The 25,193-nt window shown below is 45.1% G+C and overlaps 1 protein-coding gene across 11 annotated transcripts in view; it reads left to right on the plus strand.

Moving 5' to 3' along the window:
• The first annotated feature begins 1,438 nt into the window (after positions 1-1,438).
• MEIOB (meiosis specific with OB-fold) overlaps positions 1,439-25,193 on the plus strand; it is a 29,504-nt gene continuing 5,749 nt past the window's right edge. For 3 of the 11 annotated variants that reach the window (XM_082713525.1, XM_082713533.1, XM_082713532.1), the window contains exons 1-11: positions 1,780-1,855; positions 4,194-4,270; positions 6,121-6,178; positions 8,310-8,441; positions 10,146-10,218; positions 12,634-12,829; positions 15,079-15,179; positions 16,041-16,093; positions 16,186-16,281; positions 21,557-21,658; positions 22,791-22,944. In XM_082713525.1, coding sequence (XP_082569651.1) covers positions 4,202-4,270; positions 6,121-6,178; positions 8,310-8,441; positions 10,146-10,218; positions 12,634-12,829; positions 15,079-15,179; positions 16,041-16,093; positions 16,186-16,281; positions 21,557-21,658; positions 22,791-22,944 — 1,034 coding nt within the window. In that variant the 5' untranslated portion in view covers positions 1,780-1,855; positions 4,194-4,201. Of the gene's footprint in view, positions 1,527-1,779; positions 1,856-2,108; positions 2,198-2,247; positions 2,591-3,802; positions 3,840-4,193; positions 4,271-6,120; positions 6,179-8,309; positions 8,442-10,145; positions 10,219-12,633; positions 12,830-15,078; positions 15,180-16,040; positions 16,094-16,185; positions 16,282-21,556; positions 21,659-22,790; positions 22,945-25,193 lie in introns of those variants that run through there. The other 8 variants (XR_014306205.1, XR_014306206.1, XM_082713528.1 and 5 more) reach the window with 7 other exon arrangements.

Here is a 25,193-nt window from a genome sequence, read left to right on the forward strand (position 1 = left end):
AGACCAAGTTCACAGACTGGCTATAAAAAATGGAAGAAATGAATTATTTTCACAACAAGAGGGTTGACATCAAACCAGCCCGCTCCTTAAGGCTTGTGTTTCCAAGCTGCCTCTTATGAAAAGCCTTTTGTGTGCTAGGGAGGCTGATTCTGCTTGCTTAATCTTCAATAGCTTTTAGCAAAAATTAATTTACTAAAACATGAAAAAATACTACAACAAAAATTTTAAAGATCACTCCCCTACTGAGGTACAAATAAGAAATGCATGCAAACTATGTTTAAATCTTTTTCCTCTCTTTAAAAATTGACTTAAAATGTCAGCTCATTCTTTTGGATAGATCAGAATATGTTCTTTTGAAGACAAAGACTGGAACGGAATACGGAAAATTTTAGAAAATCTTTCTCTATTAAATTCGAAGTGGGGGCGCCTGGGTGGCTCAGTGGGTTAAAGCCTCTGCCTTCGGCTCAGGTCATGATCCCAGGGTCCTGGGATCAAGCCCCACGTCGGGCTCTCTGCTTGGCAGGGAGCCTGCTTCCTCCTCTCTCTCTGCCTTTCTGCCTACTTGTGATCTCTAGCTGTCAAATAAATAAATAAAAATCTTTAAAAAAAAATTCGAAGTGGTAGGAATGCAAGGGTTTTATTTGGCTTTTGATTATTACTTGGGAGTTAAAAAACTAACGAAAGAGTAAGAGTGAGAGCTGTGTTTGGACGAGAGCATAAAACCTGCCTCTGAGGTTGTATTTCTGTTTCAGCAGATGACTGTACGCTAAGTACCGAGGGTGTTCGTGTTGCCCCGTGGTGCCGAGTGATGCTACGCAGCTGGGCACAGAGCTGCTGGATCATGACGCATCCGGCCCTGACAGTCCTCTAGTGACACAGGTTAATTTCTAAGTCCTTCGACTAAAAGGATTTCCCAGAGGCGGTAAGGAGACACAGGCAAGCCGGCGCAGGTCACTGTCCCCATCCGCTCCTGTAACCACGGAGCGTCCCCCCGCGGGCCAGCGGGCTCTGCGGCTCTCCCTCCTCGGGGAGCGGGGGGGGCCTTGCTCCGGGAGCCGCGGGCAGTCACGGGGCCGCGCACCACGCCAGACCCTGCACACCTGGCCCACCGGCCGCCCGGGACCGCGGAGGGTCTGGGCCTCATGCTCAGGCCGGCGGGGAAAAAAAGGAAGAGCCTGGGACCGCTGCAGCTCTGATGTTCCCGAGTTTCTCCTCTGAGGGGCGGGACCTCAGGGGCGGAGTCAGAGTGAGGGGCGGGGATAGGGGCGGAGGTAGAAGTTGGGTGGGCGGGGAGATATCTGGGGGGCGGGGTGAAGGGCGGGGAGAGAGGAGGGGCGGTGGGGTGGGGCGGGGAGAGGGCGGGAAGAGGGCGGGGTTGGCGTGTGGAGCGGGGCAATAGGTAGAGCGAAGACAGGGAGAAGGCAGAGTCGGAGTCGGGGCGAGGGCGGAGAGGTGGATGAGGCAGAGCAAAGGGTGGAGGGAGGACAGAGCCAGGGACGACGGACTGGCGAGACTGGGGGCGCAAGGTGGGCCGTAGGGAAGAGTAGGGGGCTACGGCGGAGTCGGGGCACGCAGAAAGTCGAGGGTGGGGGCGGAGCCAGAGCGAAGGCGGGGCGAAGGGCGCTGGGGGCGGGATCGGGGTGTGAGGCGCGGTCAAAGTTGGGGCGGGAGAAGGCTCGGTGAGTACGGGGGCGGAGCCAGAGCGTGGGGAGGAGAGCGGAGGTGAGGTGGGGAGAAGGGTGGGGCGAGGGGGCGGGGCGGACTTGGGGGCGGGGTCTGCGCTAACGGTCGCGCGGCGGGCTGCGGAGAGGCTGTGGAGCGCGAGGCCGGGCGGGCGCGGGGAACGGCGGCTGAGGTGACTGCCCGGCCCGGGCGGCGCGTTCTCTGAGGCGCGGGCGCGCGAGGGGTCCTGTGGCGCTGGCGGTGCGGGTCGAGTTGGGAAGCCGGTCACGCGGCTGTTCTTTCCCTTGCTGCCGTGACGGGGCGCGGCGTCCCGAAGTGGGGTTCGCCCCGGGGCGCGGGGACGCCCGGCTCCGCGGGGGGGGGGGCCACGAGGGCCGTGGCCGGCGGGGCCGGTGTGAGGCAGGGACCGCCGCGGTCGAGCGCACGGAGGCGGCTCCCGGCAGAGCGGCGGACGCCGGGCGGTGCTCCCCGCGGGCAGAGCAGGGCCGGGCCGGGAGCCGAGGAGCGCGCCCTGGTGCGTAGCTGCGGGGGAGGGGCCCGCGACGGGTGGGGGCGTCGGTGTCCGGAGCGCGCTCGGCCTTGGTCCGCTGCCGCCGCCGGCCCGGGGAGCATCCGCCGGTGTAGGCCGCGGGCGGGGCCCCGGGTTAGAGCCGGCAGCCGCGCGCGCCTCGTCCTCGCGCTCCGCGGCCTCAGCGCCGGGCTGTGGGGACGGCACACCCCGCCACACGCCTGGTTCCTGCGATTGTTGGAGATGCTCCTTCGGGGGAGTGAGCCGCGTCTCTGTCCGGTGCTGTCTACACCCGGGGTGCTCGAGCTTGCCGCCCGGGACCGAGTCGCGCACTCCCAGCGCAGCCGCGGACGCCCCGGGGGTGCCCTTTAACGGCGCGAGGAGGACGCCCGGAGCGGGGTGAGGGGGCTCGGAGACCCAGAGCGCGGGCGCGGCGCCCCCTCAGAGCCCTCCCGCGGCGCCGCCATCGCGTGACGTCGTCCGGGCTGTGCGTGACGGAAACGGTCCGTGTGCGGGTTTGGAGGAGCCGGCAGTTCACGGCCTGGAACCCCGACAGGGGCCGTACCGAGGGCTGGCCGCCGTGTGATGCTTCCGTGTCGCCCCTGTGGTGTCGAGCGCCTTCCGTGCACGAGACAGCCCCGACGGGCTCCCGGAGACCCTCTGAGCCCGCCTCCGCGCTGCTCCGGACACGGCTTCAGATCGGGGCCATCCCCGCTCGCGGCGTAACCCGAGACGAGCGTGGCTGTTGTTACTGTTCTAGTTTGTTTGACGGAGCGAGCGGGCGCAGGCACGGGGAGCGGCGGGCGGTGCGAGAGCGGGGAGCGCGCTCCCGGCCGAGCAGGGGACTGATGGGGGCCCGTTCCGGGACCCTGGGATCCTGACCCGAGCGGGAGGCAGGAGCTTAACTGACCGAGCCACCCAGGCGCCCCTGTATTTCTTTTCTTGTTGTTGTTTGTTTGTTTTTGTTTTTGTTTTTTCTTATGATTTACCCATTTGAGAGACGGAGAGGGCACGTGCGCTCCAGCAGGGGCCGGGGTGGAGGAGGAGGGAACGAGAGCGCCCCAAGCCGACTCCCCACTGAGCACTCGTCGGAGCCACCCAGCCCCCTCCCCCCCGCCGTTTGCTGTATTTCTGGAAGTAGGCTTTGCGCTAATAAATATTTAAGTCCCGTTGAATCTTCTCCCACCTGAAACTCTAAATTTACGGGGTGCACAGGAACTGCTAGATTAGCGAGGTCCCTGGGGGGTGCCGTCGGTCGTGTCTGACTCGGGGGTTTTCACTCTGGTCGTGAACTCAGGGTCATGACAGGTGCTTCTGGGGCAGCCTACTTAAGACTCTTCTTTTCCCTCCGTCCCTCTCCTCCAGACTAAATCAATCAATCTTAAAAAAACAAAAAAACCCCAACAACTCACATTCTGTGTTTTACTGAAACTAAAATGTCATTACAAGTAAGATGCCTCTTGGAATCAGAAATACTGAAGTGTAAAAAACAAAAATTGCTAACTTACACATTTTTTGGAAAGTAAAAGTTAAAAATTGGAACCTAACTGTACCATTCAAAACTGTAAAAGGACATTTTGAACCATGTTTTCTACAGATTTGATCTGTACTTACCCGTCACTGTTATAATAAAAACTTTTCCCTAAGGGTGAGTAACATATCTGATGCTTTCCTAGATAATTTTTTAAAAGATTTGTTTATTTATTTATTGATTGATTGATTGATTGATTGATTGTGGTGCGGGGAGTGTGTGTGCGCACACTGTGGGCGGCAGAGGGAGAGGGAGAAAGAGTCCCAAGCAGACTCTGCCCCCAGGGAGGAACCCTACATGGGACTTAACCCCACAACCCTGAGACCACCACCTGAGCCAAAACCAGTCCGACTCTGAACTGACTCCAGCACCCAGGAATCCCTCAGATGACTTTTTTTTAATCTTGGAATTTTTCATGCGTTACTTTAGTTATTTAATTTATTCATCAAACTTACATTTTCTAAAATGTAGATTAAAGAATGGCAAACTCCTTTGCATCAAAGACCTTCACCACACTTTCAGATCTGCATCCGAATATGGCTAATCTGGTAAATTTTAATAATATAGCAGTTTGGTGATTCTCTAGAGAAACTTTATGTGGAATATTATATTACATCAACATTATTGGTTCATGTGACACATGCTTGTAATTGATGAGTATATAGCTACTCATTCCATCAGTATGACTGTTGATATTAGATACCCCTAAGCTTCTTAGATTTTATGCCAGCTAACTGAAAATTACTTTCTCTTTTGTCTAGAGTAGGACCTTGTAGATATGACTAGCATTTGTTCAAAATGATCAAGAGTTTAATTGTATTACTTTCATTAAATATTTAACAACAGCTCAAACTTAGCATTGTGAAATTAAAACATTTTTGCTCAGCAATATCTATTCTCTAATCAAACTATACATAACTTATAGACTTAAATACTTGCCACTATGTTCCTTTATATAACATAAAGGTACACAAAAGATGTATTTCTGAAATATTATGTGAAAACCCATTTTTTACTGAAGAGTTGTAGGGGAATTCAATCATTTCAAACATGTCAAGACACTTATGAGTCAAATAAAATCTAGGTGGAATCATCTTTAGAGGTGAAGAACTGCCCCAAGCAGTCTGTTGTTTACATTTGGCATTTATAAATCAGATTTCTTAATATGGGCTATATTTATATGTAACCTTGATATGCAATTAAAGTTTATTAATGTTAAAAATAGGGGGCCCAAGTCTTTCTGATAGAGGCCCAGAAAAAAAAAGTAAGTTATTAATTTCCTCTTCAGCTAAAAGCTTTGCTGAATATTTCCATTAAATTTTTCCAACAAAATTTGGTGAGATTGACATGCATATGGAATTTAAGAGATAACAGCAATATGTCTAAATGTAGTAAGATTTAATTAATACCTCGGCTAAATATGTGATAGTCTTAAGAGCTTGAACATATTTTTAAAAAAGATTATTTATTTATTTATTTATTTGACAGACAGAGATCACAAGCAGGCAGAGAGGCAGGCAGAGAGAGAGGAGGAAGCAGGCTCCCTGCTGAGCAGAGAGCCCGATGCAGGGCTCGATCCCAGGACCCTGGGATCATGACCTGAGCCCAAGGCAGAGGCTTTAACCCCCTGAGCCACCCAGGCACCCCCGAACACACATACACACACACACACACACACACACACACACACATATATATATATATATATATATATATATACATATACATATATTTTTTAAAGATTTATTTATTTGACAGACAGAATCACAAGTAGGCAGAGAGGCAGGCAGAGAGAGAGAAGAAGGGAAGCAGGCTCCCTGCTAAGCAGAGATCCTGATGTGGGGCTTGATCCCCTGAGCCGAAGGCAGAGGCTTAACCCACTGAGCTACCCAGGCGCCCCAAGATCTAGGACTTTAGATTTGTTGGGAGCGATGTACAAGTTTTGTTACAATCCAATTCATATTACTGTTTAGCATGTTTGGATTAAGAAGCTAAGCAATTTTATGTGGATTGTTAGAAAATCCTATATTAAAGAAAGCTCTGAAGACCATGGCAAATTAAATTGTATATGCATGTGCTTTGAATGAATTCAGTATGAACTGATAGCATAGGGTGGTTACTGTGCTCCCCCTAGTGATTGAAAATAAAGTAGAAACATGCTAAGTATTAAATGATTGTGTATGTAATAGCAGTTAATTGTCTTATTACTTTGTACTTTGCCTTGTAGAGTTGAACATTTATGAAGTTCTTTAGATGTTTGTCTGGAGTAAATATATTTAAGTGGCTCCTAGTCAAAAATGTTTGTTAGAGGCAGTAAAATATAACAAATCCATGAAATTAAATTTACCATCTACATCTGTGTTTAATATTTGTCTTCTATAACCTTCTTGTTTTTCAGAAAATAATTGGTATAGTTATTGGGAAAACGGATGTCAAAGGCTTTCCAGACAGAAAAAGCTGAGTTCTATTTAACTCTTTGCTTCATTTTTCATCAAGTGTGGCTTATGACTACAACAAAGTGTATTCAAGGGATTGAGTTTCTCATTCCTGTTTAACTCCTTAATTAAGAGCAGTGTTCATTGCTCTGTTGTATGGTAAAGTACTCAATTTAAGGCTATATGTGTGTGGACCTTAAAATAATTTTTAATGACGTATAAGGCTGTTTGACCCTAGTAAGGACTCCACTGTTTACGATCACTTTCAGCCCAAGAGATAAAAATACACAACTAAATCTAAGACAAAAGATGTTAAGGAACAGGGTTTTCAAGCAGGGATATGTCATGGTAGAGGAGCTTGGAAGGAGAGAAGTACAGCAGTGGTATCAACCAGACAACCAGTGAGAAATTCATCTTCCATATGTGGAAAATACAGTTAACTCTGGCTTTAGTGGCTCTTTGAGTTGCTTGAACTGTATAAAAGTTTTAGGATGATGGAAACAATCCAAGACTAAAATTAGATTTTTAAAATCAAGTTTAAAAACAAGTTTTTCAAACTTCTGTAGTTGACGCACAATGATAAGATATAAAAGGCCAAAACTAACATTGTAGTACCAATAGCTTTTAAACCATCAGCACTACTTATGAAAGGTTACAGTATAAGCGCTTGAGGGAGTCAGAGTTGTATCAGTCAGACAATGATTTTGGCAGAAGATGTGAATTTTGTTTGAATTGCCTGAGTAGTTGTGACTCTGTTTTTTGTCTCATGGTGTAGTGATAGTACCTTAATTTTAATTTCATGTAATATTCCATTATTACATTTGATGTAAACATTTGTTTATGCCTTTATTTTACTTCATCATGATTAATTAGATCATAATTACCATTTGAATATTTGAGAAAGTCTATATATCTTTTTTCTAAACTCCGAAAGGAATAACTAAAAATACACAAATTAGGAAATTGTCAGTATTTGAAATGTTTGCTGAAATCCCATCAATGAAATAGAACTTTCACCTCACAGATTGTGCAAATAGATACATGGTTCCTGTGGTATTAGAGTATTTTTTATGATTATATGTACAGAACACCTTTTCTTGAGAAGATATCCTTACTGACTTAAAAAAAAATTATACACATGTTAGTACATTTTCGCAAAGCATTCAAACAGTGCAGAAGGGCATAGATTAGAAAAATGAAATTCTCAATTCAACCCCCAGCTCTGTCCAGCCTAGTCCCCTCCCCAAAGGCAAATGCTAATTACAGCTTGGTAGGTATCTATAATTTATTGGGACGCCTGGGTGGCTCAGTTGGTTAAGCAGCTGCCTTATGCTCGGGTCATGATCCCAGCATCCTGGGATCGAGTCCCACATCGGGCTCCTTGCTCAGCGGGGAGCCTGCTTCTCCCTCTGCCTCTGCCTGCCATTCTGTCTGCCTGTGCTCGCTCTCTCCCACTCTCTCTCTGATAAATAAATAAAATCTTAAAAAAAAAAGGTATCTATAATTTATATATGTATGTTAGGTTGTGTACTTTTTTAATTAATAAAGAACAAACAGTAAGGACATTTTTATTTTGGAAAAAAAATGTACCTGCTGACCCCTAGTGGCTCCATGTACTAGCACACATTTATTTGTTTTGAAATAATTTATTTTTTTAAAAAGATTTTATTTATTTATTTGACAGAGATCACAAGTAGGCAGAGCGGCAGGCAGGGGCAGGGGGAATCAGGCTCCCTGCTGAGCAGATAGCCCTATGCGGGGCTCAATCCCAGAACCCTGAGTCCATGACCTGAGCCAAAGGCAGGAGCTTAACTCACTGAACCACCCAGGCGCCCTGTTTTGAAATAGTTTAGATTTGAAGCATGACTTAAATAGAAACTGTAACAGAGAGAAATGGAGATCTAAACTAAAATCTGTATGGTTCAAGCTGTCATTTCTCTCCAAATATGCAGATAACTAGGGAAAGGGAACAGAGGGATCAATAGTGAGGTGAGTTATCTACTCTGGCAGCTAGGAGATTGACTCAAGCATGCCTTATCTTAGAATTTATATTGCAATAATATTTTTACCATGTGTTTGAGTATGTTTGTTATCATAATCATATTTGTTCAAATCTAAGATAAAAGTTTTCATTTGCATTGGTTTCCCTTAGATATTGGATCAGAGAGATACACTTTCAGTTTCACCATTCGGGACTCACCAACGCATTTTGTCAATGTGACATCCTGGGGCAGCGAAGGTTACATCAGGTCACTTTCTGACAGCTTTAGGGTTGGAGAGTGCGGTAAGTCGGCATTGGTTCTTGAACTGTTTCTGTTACAGTATTATTCCTGTGACATATTTGTGGGAACAACACTGAGGGAGTCAAAGTAAGACATCATTCATAATTCCTAAGAAACAAGTCATGCATTAAGAGCATAACACAAGCCTTTAGCATTTTATTACTTGAAACATATAAAAGTGATAGTCATGTATTTTTACTAGGTAGCTTTACAATCTTTGGTTTATTTCAGATTACAGTTTTCATCAATTCCTGTTGTTGCTGTTACCATTTATCTCAGTAACCATAGTAAGGCTGCTAAGTAGCTTTTGATAAAAGAAAAATTTGAACTTTTAATAGGAGTTTAAGAAGCTCTACTTTCAACATAGCAAATCTTTGGCAACCTTTACCCATCCCAGGGTCCTTCTGTACAGTGTCATATAAAAAAAAACAGGGCTTTGAAAATGCATAGAGGTGGGTTCAGATCTTACTTCCAATATTTGTTTACATCATAGCTTTGAGAAAATTGCTTAACCTTGTTGGGCCTCAGTAGTGAATGAGTACCCTGTAGATGCTGTGGGTCTTAAAGGAAGTAGTATGTGTGGTATAAAGTGTAAGTCGTTGTCCCTCAGTGGATGGCAGCACTCGCCTCCTACAAGTAATGGAAAAGCACGATACCAGCTCCCTTTCCTGGGAGAAAAAAGAAGGGAAAGAGTAATGCACAGAATTAAACTACTCTCCAAAACTGCATAACTAGGCAAGCTATTACCCGTCTCCATCACTTAGCACTTACTCGTGTATTTATTACGTCATATTATAAAGTTGAAGGGTTATACATTGTGTCTCTCTAACTGAATAATAAAGTACTTGAACATATGGATTGTGAAGGCAGAAAACTTTGTAAACTCCACAGGGCCCAGTACAATTAGAAACTTTCCTTGGAGGAATGCCAGTGCATTAGTTATATAGAGCTAAAGTTATATTTTGGTATTAAACTATAGGTTAATGGTTGTGAGGATGAATGAAGTAAGGGGTCTTTAAGCAGAAGGTTGACAATAATTATAAATTTAAATAGGACCGTGGTGTGTTGGTGTGAAAAGATTACAGATTTTTGATTCAGAACAACTGTAAATCTAGCCCTACTAGTTTCTAGATATAAAACCTCCAGAAAGTTATTTAACCTCTGTGAGCTTCAATTTCTTCCATTCATAAAAAGGGGTTATCATGGAGTCATTGTGTGAGGAATCAGCAAAACAGACACAAAAAGGTCCAACAAGACACTAAGAAAACAGAACCCCTAAAATGTTCAGTCATAAGCTGTTAAGTTATGGAGCGGAAATCAGGATCCGAGTTGTGCTTGGCTCTTTAGCCCTGTGGTGATTGTTTCCAAAGGCAGCCATGAACTGGGTGAAGTTTATTTAAAGTCTATGTCCTATGGAAGGCCAGGTCGTAACCAGATTACAGTATGTTCAGTGTAACTAATCAATAAAACGATATTAGTGCAGGTCCTATGTAGGAGTTTAAACACAAAACATAAGACATCTGGGATCATATTGATGGTTGTACCGCAGGATTTCTTCTCAATGACACAAGGAAAGGACTGCGAAGGGTATGCTACACTGACTCAGAAATTAGAGATAACATTGTAACGTTCAGTGTGATGTATACTTGTTTTTAGGTATCTAGTTACTTTTTTGTAATAGCGTCTTACTTTTCCTTCTGTTGTAGTGATAATCGAAAATCCCTTGATTCAAAGAAAGGAATTAGAAAGAGAAGAAAAATTCAGCCCTGCAACTCCCAGGTAAATAATCCAGCACAAAGCCCAGAGCCTTCGCGTTGGAGTGACTGCTGAGTGACTGCTGTTGTGTCTGTGTGTGACAGTAGCAGAGAGCTCACTGATGGTATATGTGTCAATTTGAAAATTAGGAGTTTTGTTATTCCTCAAACAATTTATGTTGATATAGGATTGCATGAAAACATGGCTGTTTTTAGTACTTTTATTCTCAATTTAGAGAAATTTGCCTCTAGTCACATTAAAGCTGAACAATGAGAAAGAAAGGTAAATCTTGGAAGTCCTATAGAGGTATCACGTCCAAGTAAAACTGCCTACACACTTTCCTATCTTAGTTCAGGTTCACTGGAGACAGAGCCCAGAGGAAGATTTTTGTGCAAGTGGCCTGTTGAGGGAGCACTCTCTGGAGCAGCCTGTAAGGGTAATGTCAGGGGACAGCAGAGAGGCAGGTTAGGTAGGAGCTTGGCTCTGCCTGCCTGGCCCCAGAGGGAGCTCTGGAGCATGAGTGGCACTCTCTGAAAGGAAGGGACCAGGTGTTTGTGGCCTGGATTCACAAGTTACCCGTGGCACCCACTCCCCACCACCGGCATTTCTTCCTGAGGGCATCTCTCTAGAGCAAGGGGTTGCTGGTAAAGGGCTCTGAGTGGGCACGGCAGTCTCCACTACAATGACACCTGCACCCATTTTGACCCCTTCCCATCTACTGTTCTGATGTCCTAGCAGACCCCACGTCTCATTTCTGTGCAGCCGCGCAGACTCCACTCTGCAAACACCAAGGGCTCATTCTGCACTATCAGCTTTTGCACACTCCCTCCCTCTGTGCTGAACAGTCTTTTCATCTGCTTTGAATGTTTGCTCCTTCTCCTCATTGATGTGTCACCTTGAATGTCACCTCCTCAGGCTTTCTCCATTTTCTCTGTGTAGTGACCCTTGCAGTTCGTCACGAGGATGTCGCCCTGTCCTATTATCGTCAAGACCTCCTCTCTGAGATTATTTGATCAGTTGTGTGTCTGCCTCTCACACATGTGAACTCCATGACATCAAAGGTCTTGTCCATCTCTTGCACTACTGTATCCCCTGCGCCTAGACTAGGTTCTAGCACATACTAGCTCATGGTAGATATTGATGAAATGAATGGATAAATGAGTGGAGGGAGTGAGGAAGGAAGGGGGCAGTGAGGAACGTTCTTAGCAGAGGGAACAAACATGAAACCTCCTGGCCTTTTCCAGAAGAGTTAACAGTAGGTTGAATCATATGAAACTGTTGACATTTAACTGTTTTTGGTCTAAAACTGTCATTTTCATAATCTAGTAGTCTGATATGGCTGGGCTTTAAGGCAAGGGCAGTGGAAGGAGAAGCTTGAGAGAGAAGTGGAGACACTTCGCAGACAGCTTTGCCTGGCACACCAACTTCCTTCTTTGCCAGTGGCTAGCCCAGAAGGTCTTTGAGTTGGGGAATAGTATGTTCATATTTGTGGTTTAGGATAATCCCTTCAACAACCTGAGGGGGAAGGAAGCATAGGAGACAAGGCAGCAGTTTAGGTGAGAAGTGATGAGGGAAGCACTAACAAAATAGCAGGGTGGGGCACGGGAGGAGGGCGGGGATTCAAGGCTAGAAAGTCCCCTGAGGGGATTTAGGAGTTGATTGGCTGGAGGGGGAAGAGCACCTTGATGGAGTTGAGTGTGTAGATACTGGGCGTCTGCCCCACAGAGAGCATCCCAGAAGGAAGTCGAGCACCGTCCTGTTGCAGGCAGAACAATCAGTGTCACGGAGACAGAAATGACGGGACACCCCTGCTCAGACATTTTGGAGGCCTTTTATACCCCTGTTTTACAGAGAGGAAAACTGAAGCTCAGAGTTTGGGGCTTGGTCAGAAACTAGTATGCTTAGAACTCGGGCACAAATTAGTCCTCAAAACATTTTCTTGATGAAAATACATTTTAAAGATTTTATTTGTGTTTATTGGTCAGAGAGAGTGATTACATGCACAAGCAGGGGTAATGGCAGGCAGAGGGAGAAGCAGGGGAGCCCTACGTGGGGCTCAATCCTGGGACTCTGGGATCTTGACCTTAGCTGAAGGCCCATGCTTAACCTACTGAGCCTCCCAGGCCTCCCTTAATGAAATACATTTTTAAGTTAACATATAATATATTTAATAAAAATTAATATCCACTCTGGCTCTCTCCTCCACTGCAAGGGGGAAGAGTGGTGAGGAGGGGCATAAAATACATTTTAGACAAAGAAATATTTCACAACATTTTTCAGTGTTTCTCAGAGTAAAAAAGTATAAATTTTCTAAATACAAGAAATTACTGTTGGTTGTCTAAATTACAACCAAAAAGATAATTTAATGTGAATCTGGAAGTATTTTCCTATTAGAAGATCACTCGATATTAACTGTTTTTGTGTGTTTTTGCAAATTAGCAGCTGTAAGCTATTGCTCAGTGAGAATCACTCCACGGTAAAAGTTTGTTCCAGTTACCAAGTGGACACCAAGCTCCTTGCTCTGATATACTTACCTGTCAAGGAGTCTCATGATTTTTATTCACTGGGTGACATTGTTGCAAATGGATGCAGTCTGGATGGGAGGATTATTAACGTGCTTGCAGCAGTGCGGTCGGTAAGTTAAAGCCTCAAAAAGCCAACCTCTGTTTGGCGGGCACTTCTATCACTTCACTTCTGTTTGGAAAGTAATAACCAGGGGAATCACTTTTCTTGATCCATAGGAAGTTGAATTAAGGAAATGGTGGCACCTCTCACCACTGCCAGAGGAGCGGTTTATCTGGAAATGAGTAGCAAAATAAAATTGAATTTGAATGTTAAATGCATCGCACTCCTAAATGATCTACGAACTGTGAGAGCTTTGCATACTTTGGTGAGACAAAGACACAAATGGAAAGAGTAAATTCACGGACTTGAAGATTTGCATGAAGTTTCTCAAGGGGACGTAGGTTGGAGGACTCTCGGAGTTCACTCAGTCTGTGCTCAGAGGTGTTCTGAGATGGAGGGTGGGCATACCCACTGTGTGGCTGGCGTGACCTTGTGCAGGCATTGTGGGACCCTGGGGAACCTCTCAGGTTCACTGTCACCTCCCTTTTATGCAGTTGCCACAGTGAAACTCTGTTGGACAGGCTGGTCACTTGGCAGACATTCAGAGGTAGATCTAAAAGTACAGTTTCACACACAAGAAAAAGTACATGGAGAAAATTAAAGGGGCAGGATCAGTTCCTCAACTCCTAGGGAGTGAGGACTGTCAGAGACCACATACACACATACGGAACGTTGTAGGTAATCGCTCATTGCTTTTCTGTATTAAATGGTAGTGTTGATTCTTCCCGTTGACAGGCCTCTGACGGTGGAGGCCTCGATTGCTGTGTTGTCCACACTAGCCCCAGCCCAGCACAGTGCCTGCCACACAGTGACCATTCACTATAACTCAGGCTGGAGGAGTAAACTCCCTACGTGGCAGTCTTGAAAACTAGGAGAAATCACTTTCTGGGCTATTTAGTTAGCTTTAGTCTTACATAAAGGCCTGATATTATCTCAATTTCCCTGCAATTCTATACAATGCCATTATATTACAGTGTGGTAAGAATTTTCTAAACCTCGGTATAAGCAAAAGCCTGGGACAGCATTTTCCGCTTCCCCCACCATGAGTCTGGCACCTTCTTTTGTAGGAGGATGTTCCTTTTTCGTGTGTGTCTTTCTTCTACCATTTTATTTCCATCCCTCTTATCTTTCCTTTTCTTCACATTTTTGTTTAGCCCTTTTTTTCTCTTCCTTCTCACCTCTCTCTTATCACTGTAGAATCCTTTTCATAGACTTCTCTTGTGTGCCGTGATAAGTCGCACCTCGGTCACACGCTGGCTGTCCTTGCCTGACTTTCCTCCTAGGTCCTGCTCTTGTGCTGGCAGTGGCCAGTCTTCCTTCAGCTCCTTCTGCTGGAGCTCAGCTCTGTAGGAGATGTGGAGGCGACAGCATGGGGGGCAGCCTGCTGACCGTCTGTGCTTGCGCCAGCGTTACGTGGCTGGCAAAGGGACCTGCCCTTCCCTCTGAGAACTTGCTGGAGGGACAGAAGGGCCCCTGAGTTTACCTCCACTTCCACAATCCTCTTACCCCAGTGGGGTCAAGCTAGATGGTGTGTCAGCATGTCCCTCATTTGGTCTCCATCACCTCATCCCCGTGGAGGCAGTGAAGAAGGTGCTGCTGTCCTACCTGTGCCAGCAGGCTGAGGACGCGCAGGCCTGGGAAGACAGAGTTGTTTCGGTTGCGTGTACTCCACGCCAAGCTCTGCGCTGAGCCATGGGTGTCACAGATGTTGGATATATATTTTCCATCCTCAGACCACCTAGATGCCACACGGGCTTATTGTGGAGCGCTGTTTTTGACATGTTGAAAACACTCCACAGTCTGAACTCAAAGCACATGTTTCTGTGTCTCCCTTTAGTCAAAATGTGTAAACTTAAAACGTCAGCTAAATATACCTATGTTAGAGATAGAAGATACTTTTAAAACTTTCACATATATATATATTTTAGTGTTTCTTGCTATTTTAATTCTTTTTTTAAAAGATTTTATTTATTTATTTGACAGACAGAGATCACAAGTAGGCAGAGAGGCAGGCAGAGAAAGAGGGAGAAGCAGGCTCCCTGCAGAGCAGAGAGCTTGATGTGGGGCTCAATCTCAGGACTCTGGGATCATGACCTGAGCTGAAGGCAGAGGCTTAATCCACTGAGCCACCCAGGCGCCCCTATTTTAATTCTTTTAATTTGCTGTTTAAAGGGTAAATATTTGAATGTTTCCACCAATAAACATTTTTGTACCTCTACAACTGTAGGTGGAGAATAATGACTTCTTTCCATTTCTAAGGTTGGAGAGCCAAAACACTTTACAACTTCAGACCGGAGGAAAGGCCAGAGGTGTGAGGTGAAGCTCTATGATGAGACAGAGTCTTCTTTTGCAATGATATGGTAACCTCCTACATCTGTTCCAGACCGTAAAATCCCTGCTATTAGCACCGAGACAGAATATTTTTATTTTATGAGAAAGATGATGGATTTCATAGTAGGAGAGGAGTAACGATGGAGGAGAAGTAATTATTAAAAAGGAAACTGTGCTATTATATATTGAGTGCTATAGTCTGTGCTGTAAGATCACCTTAAAATGAGCTCTGTGGACAGCACGGGATTATTTGGACAGACTCCACTGTGACTGATTCATTCCTGTCCTCTGCTTTATAGCAGTCAGTGATTCATTAGGTCCCATGGTAATAAACCAGCCAGATTCTGTGTGATTGCTTGGGTAGCGCCCTGGAATCAGGCCACAGGAAGGTGTTTTGTCCCCAGCTGTGCCCTCAAGCACCGCAGGGTAGAACATGGCGTTGCTCTGACTCTAGATGCCCGGGCACCAAAGAAAACACTGAGTTTGAAATAGGCCTTCAACCTGTCAAGTGCCCTGAACAGCTAGCCAGTGCGGGCCTCTGTTAATGGTCGGACAGAGTGGCTGTACAAGCTTCAGATTTGTAGTCCCTCAGTTCTACCAGCCTGTGTCGACTGAAGTAGTGAGGAAAGAAGGAGCTGAGGGGGCAGAAGTGGTCAAAGATGAGTAGTGTCCGGGGAAAGGACTTAATACGTGAACATGAAATGCCCTTTGTAATAGACAGTGAATCCTGCAAATCTCAGGGGATGCCAGTGTCCTTCACTGTCGCTTTGACAACCCGGTAGTTGTTAACTGCAGCCATTCAAACGTTCTGTTTTTGGTAAACAATGTGATCACTGCCGGGTTTTCTTTAATGTATTAATTTTTTTTTACTTCCTTTTAAAAATATGCAGTTGGGATAATGAATCTATCCTGGTTGCACAGAGCTGGGTGCCACGAGACACAGGTACGGTACCGCAATGATTGCACTTGCTGTTTATCGTGTTTTATACCCCCTTCCACATAAAAGTTGTAAAATGGCTTTTTACCCCCAAACAGTGATATTTGCCTCAGATGTAAGAATAAGTTTTGACAAATTTCGGAACTGCATGACGGCAACTGTAATCTCAAAAACCATTATTACGACTAATCCAGGTAACAGGCTATCTGCAATATTGTGTCCCTTTGGAAATGACTGTGTCACACATTTCAATGTTTGTGCAGTGTATTTAAGAATGAAAACAATGGGGTCGCCTGGGTGGCTCAGTCAGTTGGGCATCTGACTCTGCCTAGAGTCATGGTCTCTGGGTTGTGGGATTGGCCCCAGTTGGGCCTGGAGTCTACTTAGGATTCTCCCCTCTCCCACTCCCCCTCCCTGCTCACTTACATGTGCATGTCTACACACTCTTTCTCTAAAAAAAAAAAAAAAAAAAAAAGAATGAAAACAATTCTTTGATTTCATTTGAATTAAAAGTGAAAGTTGCTTTATATGCTGTACATTTATATTTCTTTAGAGTTTTTTTTTAGATTTTATTATTTGTCAGAGAGAGAGAGAGAGCACACAGGCAGGGGAATGGCAGGCAGAGGGAGAAGCGAGCTCCCTGCTGAGCAAGGAGCCTGATGTGAGACTTAATCCCAGGACCCTGGGATCATGACTGGAATTGAAGCAGACGGAAAACCAACTGAGCCCCCCAGGTGTTCCTTTACATTTATATTTCTTAAGCTTACAGTGAGCTATATCTTTGATGTCCTTACTAATGAAAAGAAATGTGAAAAACGAAACTCATTTTTACTTTATTTTTTTAAAAGATATTTATTTATTTATTTGAGAGACAGAAAGAAAGAGCATGAGCAGGGGGAAAGGGCAGAGGCAGAGGGAGAAGCTGAGTCCTGCTGAATACGGAGTCCGACACAGGACTTGATCCCTGAAGCCTGGGATCATGACCTGACCTGAAGGCAGACTTTTAACCAACTGAGCCACCCAGGCACCCCCAGACTCATTTTTAAAGCAGCATTCTTGGTGATGATTCTGGAGAGATCAGTGTAATTGATTGGATCACCTAAATTATTGACTATTTAAGTTTTTTAAAAATTTATTTGTCGGAGAGAGAGAGCGCACAAGCAGGGGAGTGGCAGGCAGAGGCAGAGAGAAAAGCAGGCCACCCGCTGAGCAGGGAGCCTGATGCGGGACTCGATCACAGGATCTTGGGATCATGACCAGAGCTGAAGGCAGTTGCCCAACCAACTGAGCCACCCAGGCGCTCCAGTTATCGACTATTTTAAAAATAAATTCACTTTTACTATATTCAGATAACTTAGTACTAGAGCTCCAAGAACATACATGTCACATGATTAGTTTCTCACATAACAAAACACCCAGAAGGCCCACTGGAGTGGTTGTTGAAAGAAGTTACAGCTTGTGTCAGCATGCAGTCCGGGGAGCAAGGTCTTGGGAGATGTGAGAAGTTGGTGCCCTCGAGTATCCTTGTGGTCCAATGTACTATGGATAGAGAGGTGAGTCCAGCACCCTGGAAGAGTGCAGAATTCCCAGAGATGAAATGGTTCCTCCCAACTCAGGAAGCTGGGACTGCCGTGGTGGGTCACTTCTGGCAGTAGCACCCTCTGCTGGTTGCTAACAAAGCACCAACAGTGACTAGTACGGTATTGTACTGTACTGTATTGTATAGATTTTATTTATTTGATAGAGAGCCAGCGGATGGCCACGAGCAGGGGAGAGGAGAAGAGGGAGAGGGAGAAGCAGACTTCCCACTGAGCAAGGAGCCTGATATAGGACTTGATCCCAGGACCCTGAGATTATGACCTGGGCCAAAGGCAGATGCTTAACTGACTGATCCAGCCAGGCGCCCCTACAGTGACTGAGAATTACAAAGCAATTCTGTCTTTGACCAACCATTATCAGAATTTTTTCAAGTAGCAGCGCTGTTAGATTCGACATAAAATGATAAGACTGTGCTGCATACATGCGCTGGACTTTGTGCGTCCTCCCGAACACCGTGTCCCTAAAGGTGGCATTGTGGAAGGTGACTTGACATGGATGTGCTGTGTGCAGGGCATTGGCCTGGGGGCCAGTGACAAAACAAAAATATCTCTGCGCACATGAAGCTCACATTCTAGCAGGAGAGACACAGATGATAAATGGTAAAGATAACACATCTGTGAATTATGATACTGAAGGAGAAAAAGAGGAACAGGGTCAGCAGAGTCCAGGGCGGGTTGCACTTTACAGAGGGTGGTCAGGTAGGCCTCCTTGGGAAGGTGACATTTGAGCAAAGACGTGTTGAGACAGTGGGGGGTTAACCACAGGAAAGAGCATGAGGCTGTTAGTACTGGAACAGCCAGTGCAAAGGCCCAGTGGTTGGCATGTGCCTGTGTGAGGGCAGAACAGCAAGGAGGCCAGTGTGGCTGGAGTATGTGGAGCACAGGCAGAAGGAGGAGTCAAGGTCAGAAGAGAAGACTGGGTATCAAGAAGGCCTTAAAGGCTAATGAAAGGATGTTGGCTTTTATTCTGTAGCAAAGGGTTTGGAACAGAGCAGTGACATTTTCTAAGCACTGAAAGGATCACTTTAGCTACTTTGTTATAAATTGATGATAACGCAACCACAATCTATTCTCAACATTTAGGAGAAGAATGCTACTCTTCAATTCCTTTTTTTAAAGGGTGTACAATGGTTTATTATTTTTAATAACTTATTAACAGTTTTATAGTATTATATAGAGTACTGTCAATGATTTAAAAGTCCCCATCTTCTGAGTGTAAATTTGGCCTGGGATAATTTTTATTTATTTATTAAAAAGATGTATTTATTTATTTATTAGACAGAGAGATCACAAGTAGACAGAGAGGCAGGCAGAGAGAGAGAGAAGCAGGCTCCCTGCTGAGCAGAGAGCCCGACATGGGACTCGATCCCAGGACCCCGAGATCATGACCCGAGCCAAAGACAGCTGCTTAACCCACTAAGCCACCCAGGCACCCCGGCCTGGGATAATTTTTAAAAGCAAGTTAGATTTTAGGGGCACCTGGGTGGCTCAGTGCCTGCCTCTTTGCCTACTTGTGATATCTGTCTGTCAAATAAATAAATAAAATCTTTAAAAAAAAAAAAAGAAAGTTAGATTCTAAAAGTCTGTTGTGGGGGTGCCTGGGTGGCTCAGTGGGTTGAGCCTCTGCCTTCGGCTCAGTTCATGATCTCAGGGTCCTGGGATTGAGCCCCACATCGGGCTCTCTGCTTGTTGGGGAGCCTGCTTCCCTCTCTTTCTCTGCTGCTCTGCCTACTTGTGATATTTGTCTGTCAAGTAAATAAATTTAAAAACAATAAAAGTCTGTTGGAAGTAGGATAATTGTGTCAATAACTCAGGGCTAAGTTAATGAAACATATTCAGTGGATATTGTCTGTTTGGTTCTGGACACAGCCTGAAAGGGAAGTGTCAAAGTGTTTGGGCAATGCCAACAGCAGTAGAGTAAGAGCCTGCTTCTCAGAGTGACAAAGGAGAGTGCTTACAAGTGTGCATGAATTTTTATTTATTTATTTATTTATTTATTTGACAGAGATCATAAGTAGGCAGAGAGGCAGGTGGGGTGGGGGGAAGTAGGCTCCCTGCTGAGCAGAGAGCCCACAATTGTGCGTGAATTTTTTTTTAAAGTTTTTATTTATTTATTTGTTAGAGAAAGAGGGTGGAGAGAAAGGAAAAGCAGGGGGAGCAGCAGGCAGAGGGAGAAGCAGGCTCCCCGCTGAGCAGGGAGCCTAATGTGGGACTCTATCCCAGGACCCCGGGATCATGGCCTGAGCCAAAGAAGAAAAAGAGGAACAGGGTCAGCAGAGTCCAGGCGGGTTGCACTTTACAAAGAGTGTAAAGCTGAAGGCAGACGCCTAACTGACTGAGCCACCCAGGTGTCCCAGGGTGCGAGAATTTTAGCGTGCTTCTTTAAATCGGCCTTATCTGTCGCTTCTTTGTCTGCACCCAACAAGTACAAAGTAAAAACCTCTAATGGCTTAAGCTTTCATCCTGGCTTCCCTTATGGCTTCCTCTGCCCTGAGAGTGTCCATCAGGCAGGCCTGGATAGCCCTGTCGTCAGGAGGGACCTTTACAGCAGTGCTTGAGGGAAGCTTGGCACTTTGATTTCCGTGGCTTCACTGCAGCGCCAGCTCCTGCCTGGTGTGCAGCGCTCCCGCCAGTGTTTCAGAAGCATCCGGTTGTTCATTCACTCATTAGTTTACCAATATCTGTCGAATGCCTTTTATTTGCTAAGTACTGAGATAACATGTGTCCTTCCTGGCACAAGGCAAGCCGTGATGGGTAGATGTCCAGGGACAGTTGCTGGAACTACAGAGCTGAAGAGGCAGCCCCTGCTCACAAGGGGCTTCGGTCTCGTTATGTGAAAGAACAGTGGTTAGACTCGGGGTTAAATGCAAGTGAGGAGGAAGCGCCTGCCTCTGCCCCAGGGGTCAGGGACCCAAGGGGCCAGGGGTCCAAGCAGGAGCATGTTTGTAGAATGTTGGAGTAGGCGAGGGAAGGCTGAAAGGCCACTAAGTGTTGGAGGCTGAGGGGGCTTGAGGTTGAAGGATGTCAGAGTCACGTGGGGGTCCTTTTTCCAAATCACGATCTTGCCTGTGGACACACCCTCTGACTGTTCCTGAGAATACCTGTGTCCTGAGGCAAGCAGCAAGGCTTTCAAATACATTTAAATTTTTTTCTTCCTGCTTAAAAAAGAAATACATATAAAATTCAGAAAATATGTAATAGCAAAAAGGGAAAACAACAAGCCCCTATAATCTCACCATCTTATAAGAGAATTGTTTCTCTTCCAGTTACTTTTGCATTCCTGTATTTATTTATGCCTTTTCAATTGAAAGGAAATTACACACATCATTGTATAAGCTGCTCTTTAACAATACCTGCTGTGTGTCTCTTGGTTTAGTAGACTACTGTGTCACATTGCTCATTGGCTGCATCATGTTCTATTTGACCGTGTTTTCATACATCTTCACTTTTACCATTAAAAATAATATTGGAGGGCGCCTAGGGTCTGACTCTTGATTTTGGCTCAGATCTTAATCTCAGGATCATGAGGTCACGCCCTGCCTCTGGCTCCATGCTCAACGTGGAGTCTGCTTGAGATTCTCTAAATACATAAATAAATAAATAAATAAATAAATAAATAAAATCTTGGGGTGTCTGGATGGCTCGGTCAGTTGAGCATCCAGCTCTCCGTTTCAGCTCAGGTCGTGATCAGGGTCCTTGGATGGAGCCCCGTGTTGGGCTCTGCACTTAGTGGGGAGTCTGCTTGGGGCTCTCTTTCTCTCCCTCTGCCCCTCCCCTCTGCTTACATGTGTGCTCTCTCTCTCAAATAAAGAAATCTTTAAAAAAATGTAATCAGTTGCTTTTCATTTATATTATGCATCTTATTTTTAAGATACCCCAGAAGCTAACATCCTGTTGAATTTTATAAGAGAAAATAAAGAAACAAATCCTCTGGATGCTGAAATGGACAGTTACTTGAGAGAATCCGTAAATTGTAAGTGACCTTTAAATTATTTTTTTGTCTCACATAGTAGAAGATACCATATTCTTATCCTGTAACTGCTATATTTCCACTTTCTAAAAGGTTATTTAAAACTTTTAGAAGTTTTGGGGCACCTGGGTGGCTCAGTCAGTTGGGCATTGACTCTTGGTTTTGGCTTCGGTGATCTTGGGGTTGTAGCATTGGGCCCTGGGTGGCGCCCTGCTCAGTACGGAGTCTGCTCAGGATTCTCTGCTCCTCCCTCTGCCCCCACACGCTCTCACTCTCTCTGGGATAAATAAATAATTTTTAGAGGTTTCTATAACCTTTTTCCAATCTAATGGAAGTTAAAAAAAATGAGCTGACTGCCTTTTTCTTACTGATTTTTTAAAAAAGATTTTATTTATTTGACAGAGAGAGAGAAATCACAAGTAGGCAGAGAGGCAGGCAGAGAGAGAGAGAGGGGAGGAAGCAGGCTCCCTGCGGAGCAAAGAGCCCCATGCGGGGCTTGATCCCAGGACCCTGGGATCATGACCTGAGCCAAAGGCGAGGCTTTAACCCACTGAGTCACCCAGGCGTCTCTTCTTACTGATTTTTAAGAATTATTTATATATTCTGGATATGAGTCCTTTGTCTCCTTTAAAGACTGCTGGCATCCCCCACGCTGAGGCTTGCCTTCCCACTCTTTTCATGGCATCTTCTGATGACCAGAAAGTCTCTATTGACATAAAATGAATTAAATTTATCATTCTTTCCCCTTTTTTGCTTATTATTTTTGGCTGTTATGTCCATTTATATAATCAGTCTTAATACAGCAAATGTAATAATTTTTCTGTTACTTAACTGAAGCTATTACATGTTCTCATTTTTTTAAAATTTCATTTATTTATTTGACAGAGAGAGACACAGCAAGAGAGGGAACACAAGCAAGGGGAGTGGGAGAAGGAGAAGCAGGTTTACCCCAGAGCGGGGAGCCTGATGCAGGGTTTGATCCCAGGACCTTGCAATCAGGACCTGAGCCAAAGGCAGACGCTTAATGACTGAGCCACCCAGGCAGCCCTGAACTTTATAGTTTTTCTATTTAGATATAATCCTTTGGAATTCTTAGAATATATAGAGAGCTGTGATAACTTCTTTTTATTTTCAGTAAATACAATAGTTGATGTCTACACAGTTGAGCAATTAAAGGTAAAAGCTTCGAAGAACGAAGGGAAGGCTGACCCTTTCTATGGCATTCTTTATGCTTACATTTCTATGCTGAATATTGATGATGACGCCACGACAGTAGTTCGACACCAATGGTGAGCAGCCCATATTGTCAGCAAGCTGCTTCTTGTAAGAAATGAAGACCAACTATTGTTAGTAAATGTTAATCTCTATAAAAGTTAAAGCTGTTCTTTGGCATAACAGCTATTATGTATGCTATTTTTTATTTTGTTTTTATTTTTTAATTTTTATTTTTTCTAAGATTTTTATTTATTTATTTGACAGAGACAGATACAGTGAGAGGGAACACAAGCAGGAGGAGTGGGAGAGGGAGAAGCAGACTTCCTTCTGAGCAGGGAGCCCTATGTGGGCTGATCCCAGGACTCTGGGATCATAACCTGAGCTGAAGGCAGGTGCTTAATGACTGAGCCACCCAGATGTCCCAGTTGTTATGTATTTTAAATAATGTATAAATAAATAACCCATTCAAAGGTTACAGTTACTTTTCAAAGTAATATTTGATTTGCTGTGTTTCTGTAATCCTAAAATATGAAGATATAATGGTGCCAGAAACTTTTTTTTTTAAAGATTTTGTTTATTTATTACAGAGAGAGAGAGAGAGAAAGAGAGAGAGAGCATGAGCTGGGAGAGGGGGAAGGGCAGAAGCAGACTCCCTGCTGAGCAGGGACCTCCTGCGCCCAGGACCCTGGGATCATGACCTGAGTTGAAAGTAGAAGCATAACCGACTGAGCTCCCCAGACACCCCTGCTTCCGGAAAGTTTTAAGTGAGATGACAAACTGTTGTTTTATAATATATTAGAATATTATTTTGGTTACTGTGTCCTATAGCAATGCAAGGGACAGCATTTATTTATTTTTTTTTTAAATTTTATTTATTTATTTGACAGACAGAGATCACAAGTAGGCAGAGATGCAGGCAGAGCGAGAGGAAGGAAAGCAGGCTCCCCACCAAGCAGAGAGCCTAATGTGATGCAGGGCTCCATCCCAGGACCCTGAGCCACCCAAGCGCCCCCAAGTGACAGCATTTAAAAACAACTATTTTGGGGCGCCTGGGTGGCTCAGTGGGTTAAAGCCTCTGCCTTCGGCTCGGGTCATGATCCCAGGGTCCTGGGATCGCGCCCCGCATCGGGCTCTCTGCTCCACAGGGAGCCTGCTTCCTCCCCTCTCTCTCTCTGCCTACCTCTCTACCTACTTGTGATTTCTCTCTCTCTGTCAAATTAAAAAAAAAAAAAAATCTTAAAAAAAAAACAACAAAAAAAACCCCAACTATTTTCAGGGGCACCTGGGTGGCTCAGTGGGTTAAGCCTCTGCCTTCGGCTCAGATCCATGATCTTAGGGTTCTGGGATCGAGCCCCACATCGGGCTCTCTGCTTAGTGGGGAGCCAGCTCCACTCCTACCCACCCCGCCTCTGCCTGCCTCTCTGCCTACTTGTGGTCTGTGTCTGTCAAATAAATAAATAAAATCTTTAAAAACAAACAGAACAAAAAGAAATTTCACCACATTGACCTGCAGTCGTGCATGTGTGTGTGTGTGGGGGGGTTCTATAGGGTTTTATCACATGTGTGGGTTTGTGTATCTACCACCATAGTCAAGATACTGACCTGTGGATTTTGAAAATACTTTATGATTTGCTATTAAAATTGAAAAAGACCAAAGCGGAGGCTGCTGTATTTAGTTTAGTGTTTAGTTTTTGAAGAACATTTTTCAAAAACTTTTGAAAAACTTATTGTCTCCCTAATTTCTTCCTATGTCTTTAATATTGATATCTGAGGAAAAGCATCTGAAATTTACCTTAAAAGTGATCTGAGCCTAGACAGGAAAGCACTATCTTCAGATCACACCCTCTAGTCTTTCTGTCCAAATTGGGTAAAGTAAGACCTGCCTCAAAACCTGGAATGACGTGTCATCATGGCTTAGAGAGAGAAGATTGCGTCACTAGCAGAACAAGAGCATTCTGGGTGTGAACCTGACCCTCCCTAGGATTTTTCTGTTGAGGTCCCCGAGGCCTAACACAGAAGCATAGAGTGAGCCTTCATGGAACTTGGGTTTTCTGGGCACGAGACAGGATTCTTCCCTCAAAGCCCTGAGCTGGGGAGACCAGGCGGACCTACCCCTAGTAGGGAGGAATAGGACAGCACAGGATAGAGGTGTGGGGCTCCCGCTGTTTAGAGCTGGGAAGGGGTGAAGGAAAGGAGCCTTAGCAGGGGCAGGGTGGGAGGCAGGGCGGTAAAATGGGATTGATTGCACGTTGTGATGTTCCTTATTTCATGTATCTGTCTGGTATCCTGCGCCGTGCTGAGCACTCTGAAGTTACTCTGACTT

Source organism: Mustela nivalis, assembly GCF_964662115.1.
Source record: "Mustela nivalis genome assembly, chromosome: 19".
In the NCBI taxonomy this organism is placed as follows: Eukaryota; Metazoa; Chordata; class Mammalia; order Carnivora; family Mustelidae; genus Mustela; species Mustela nivalis.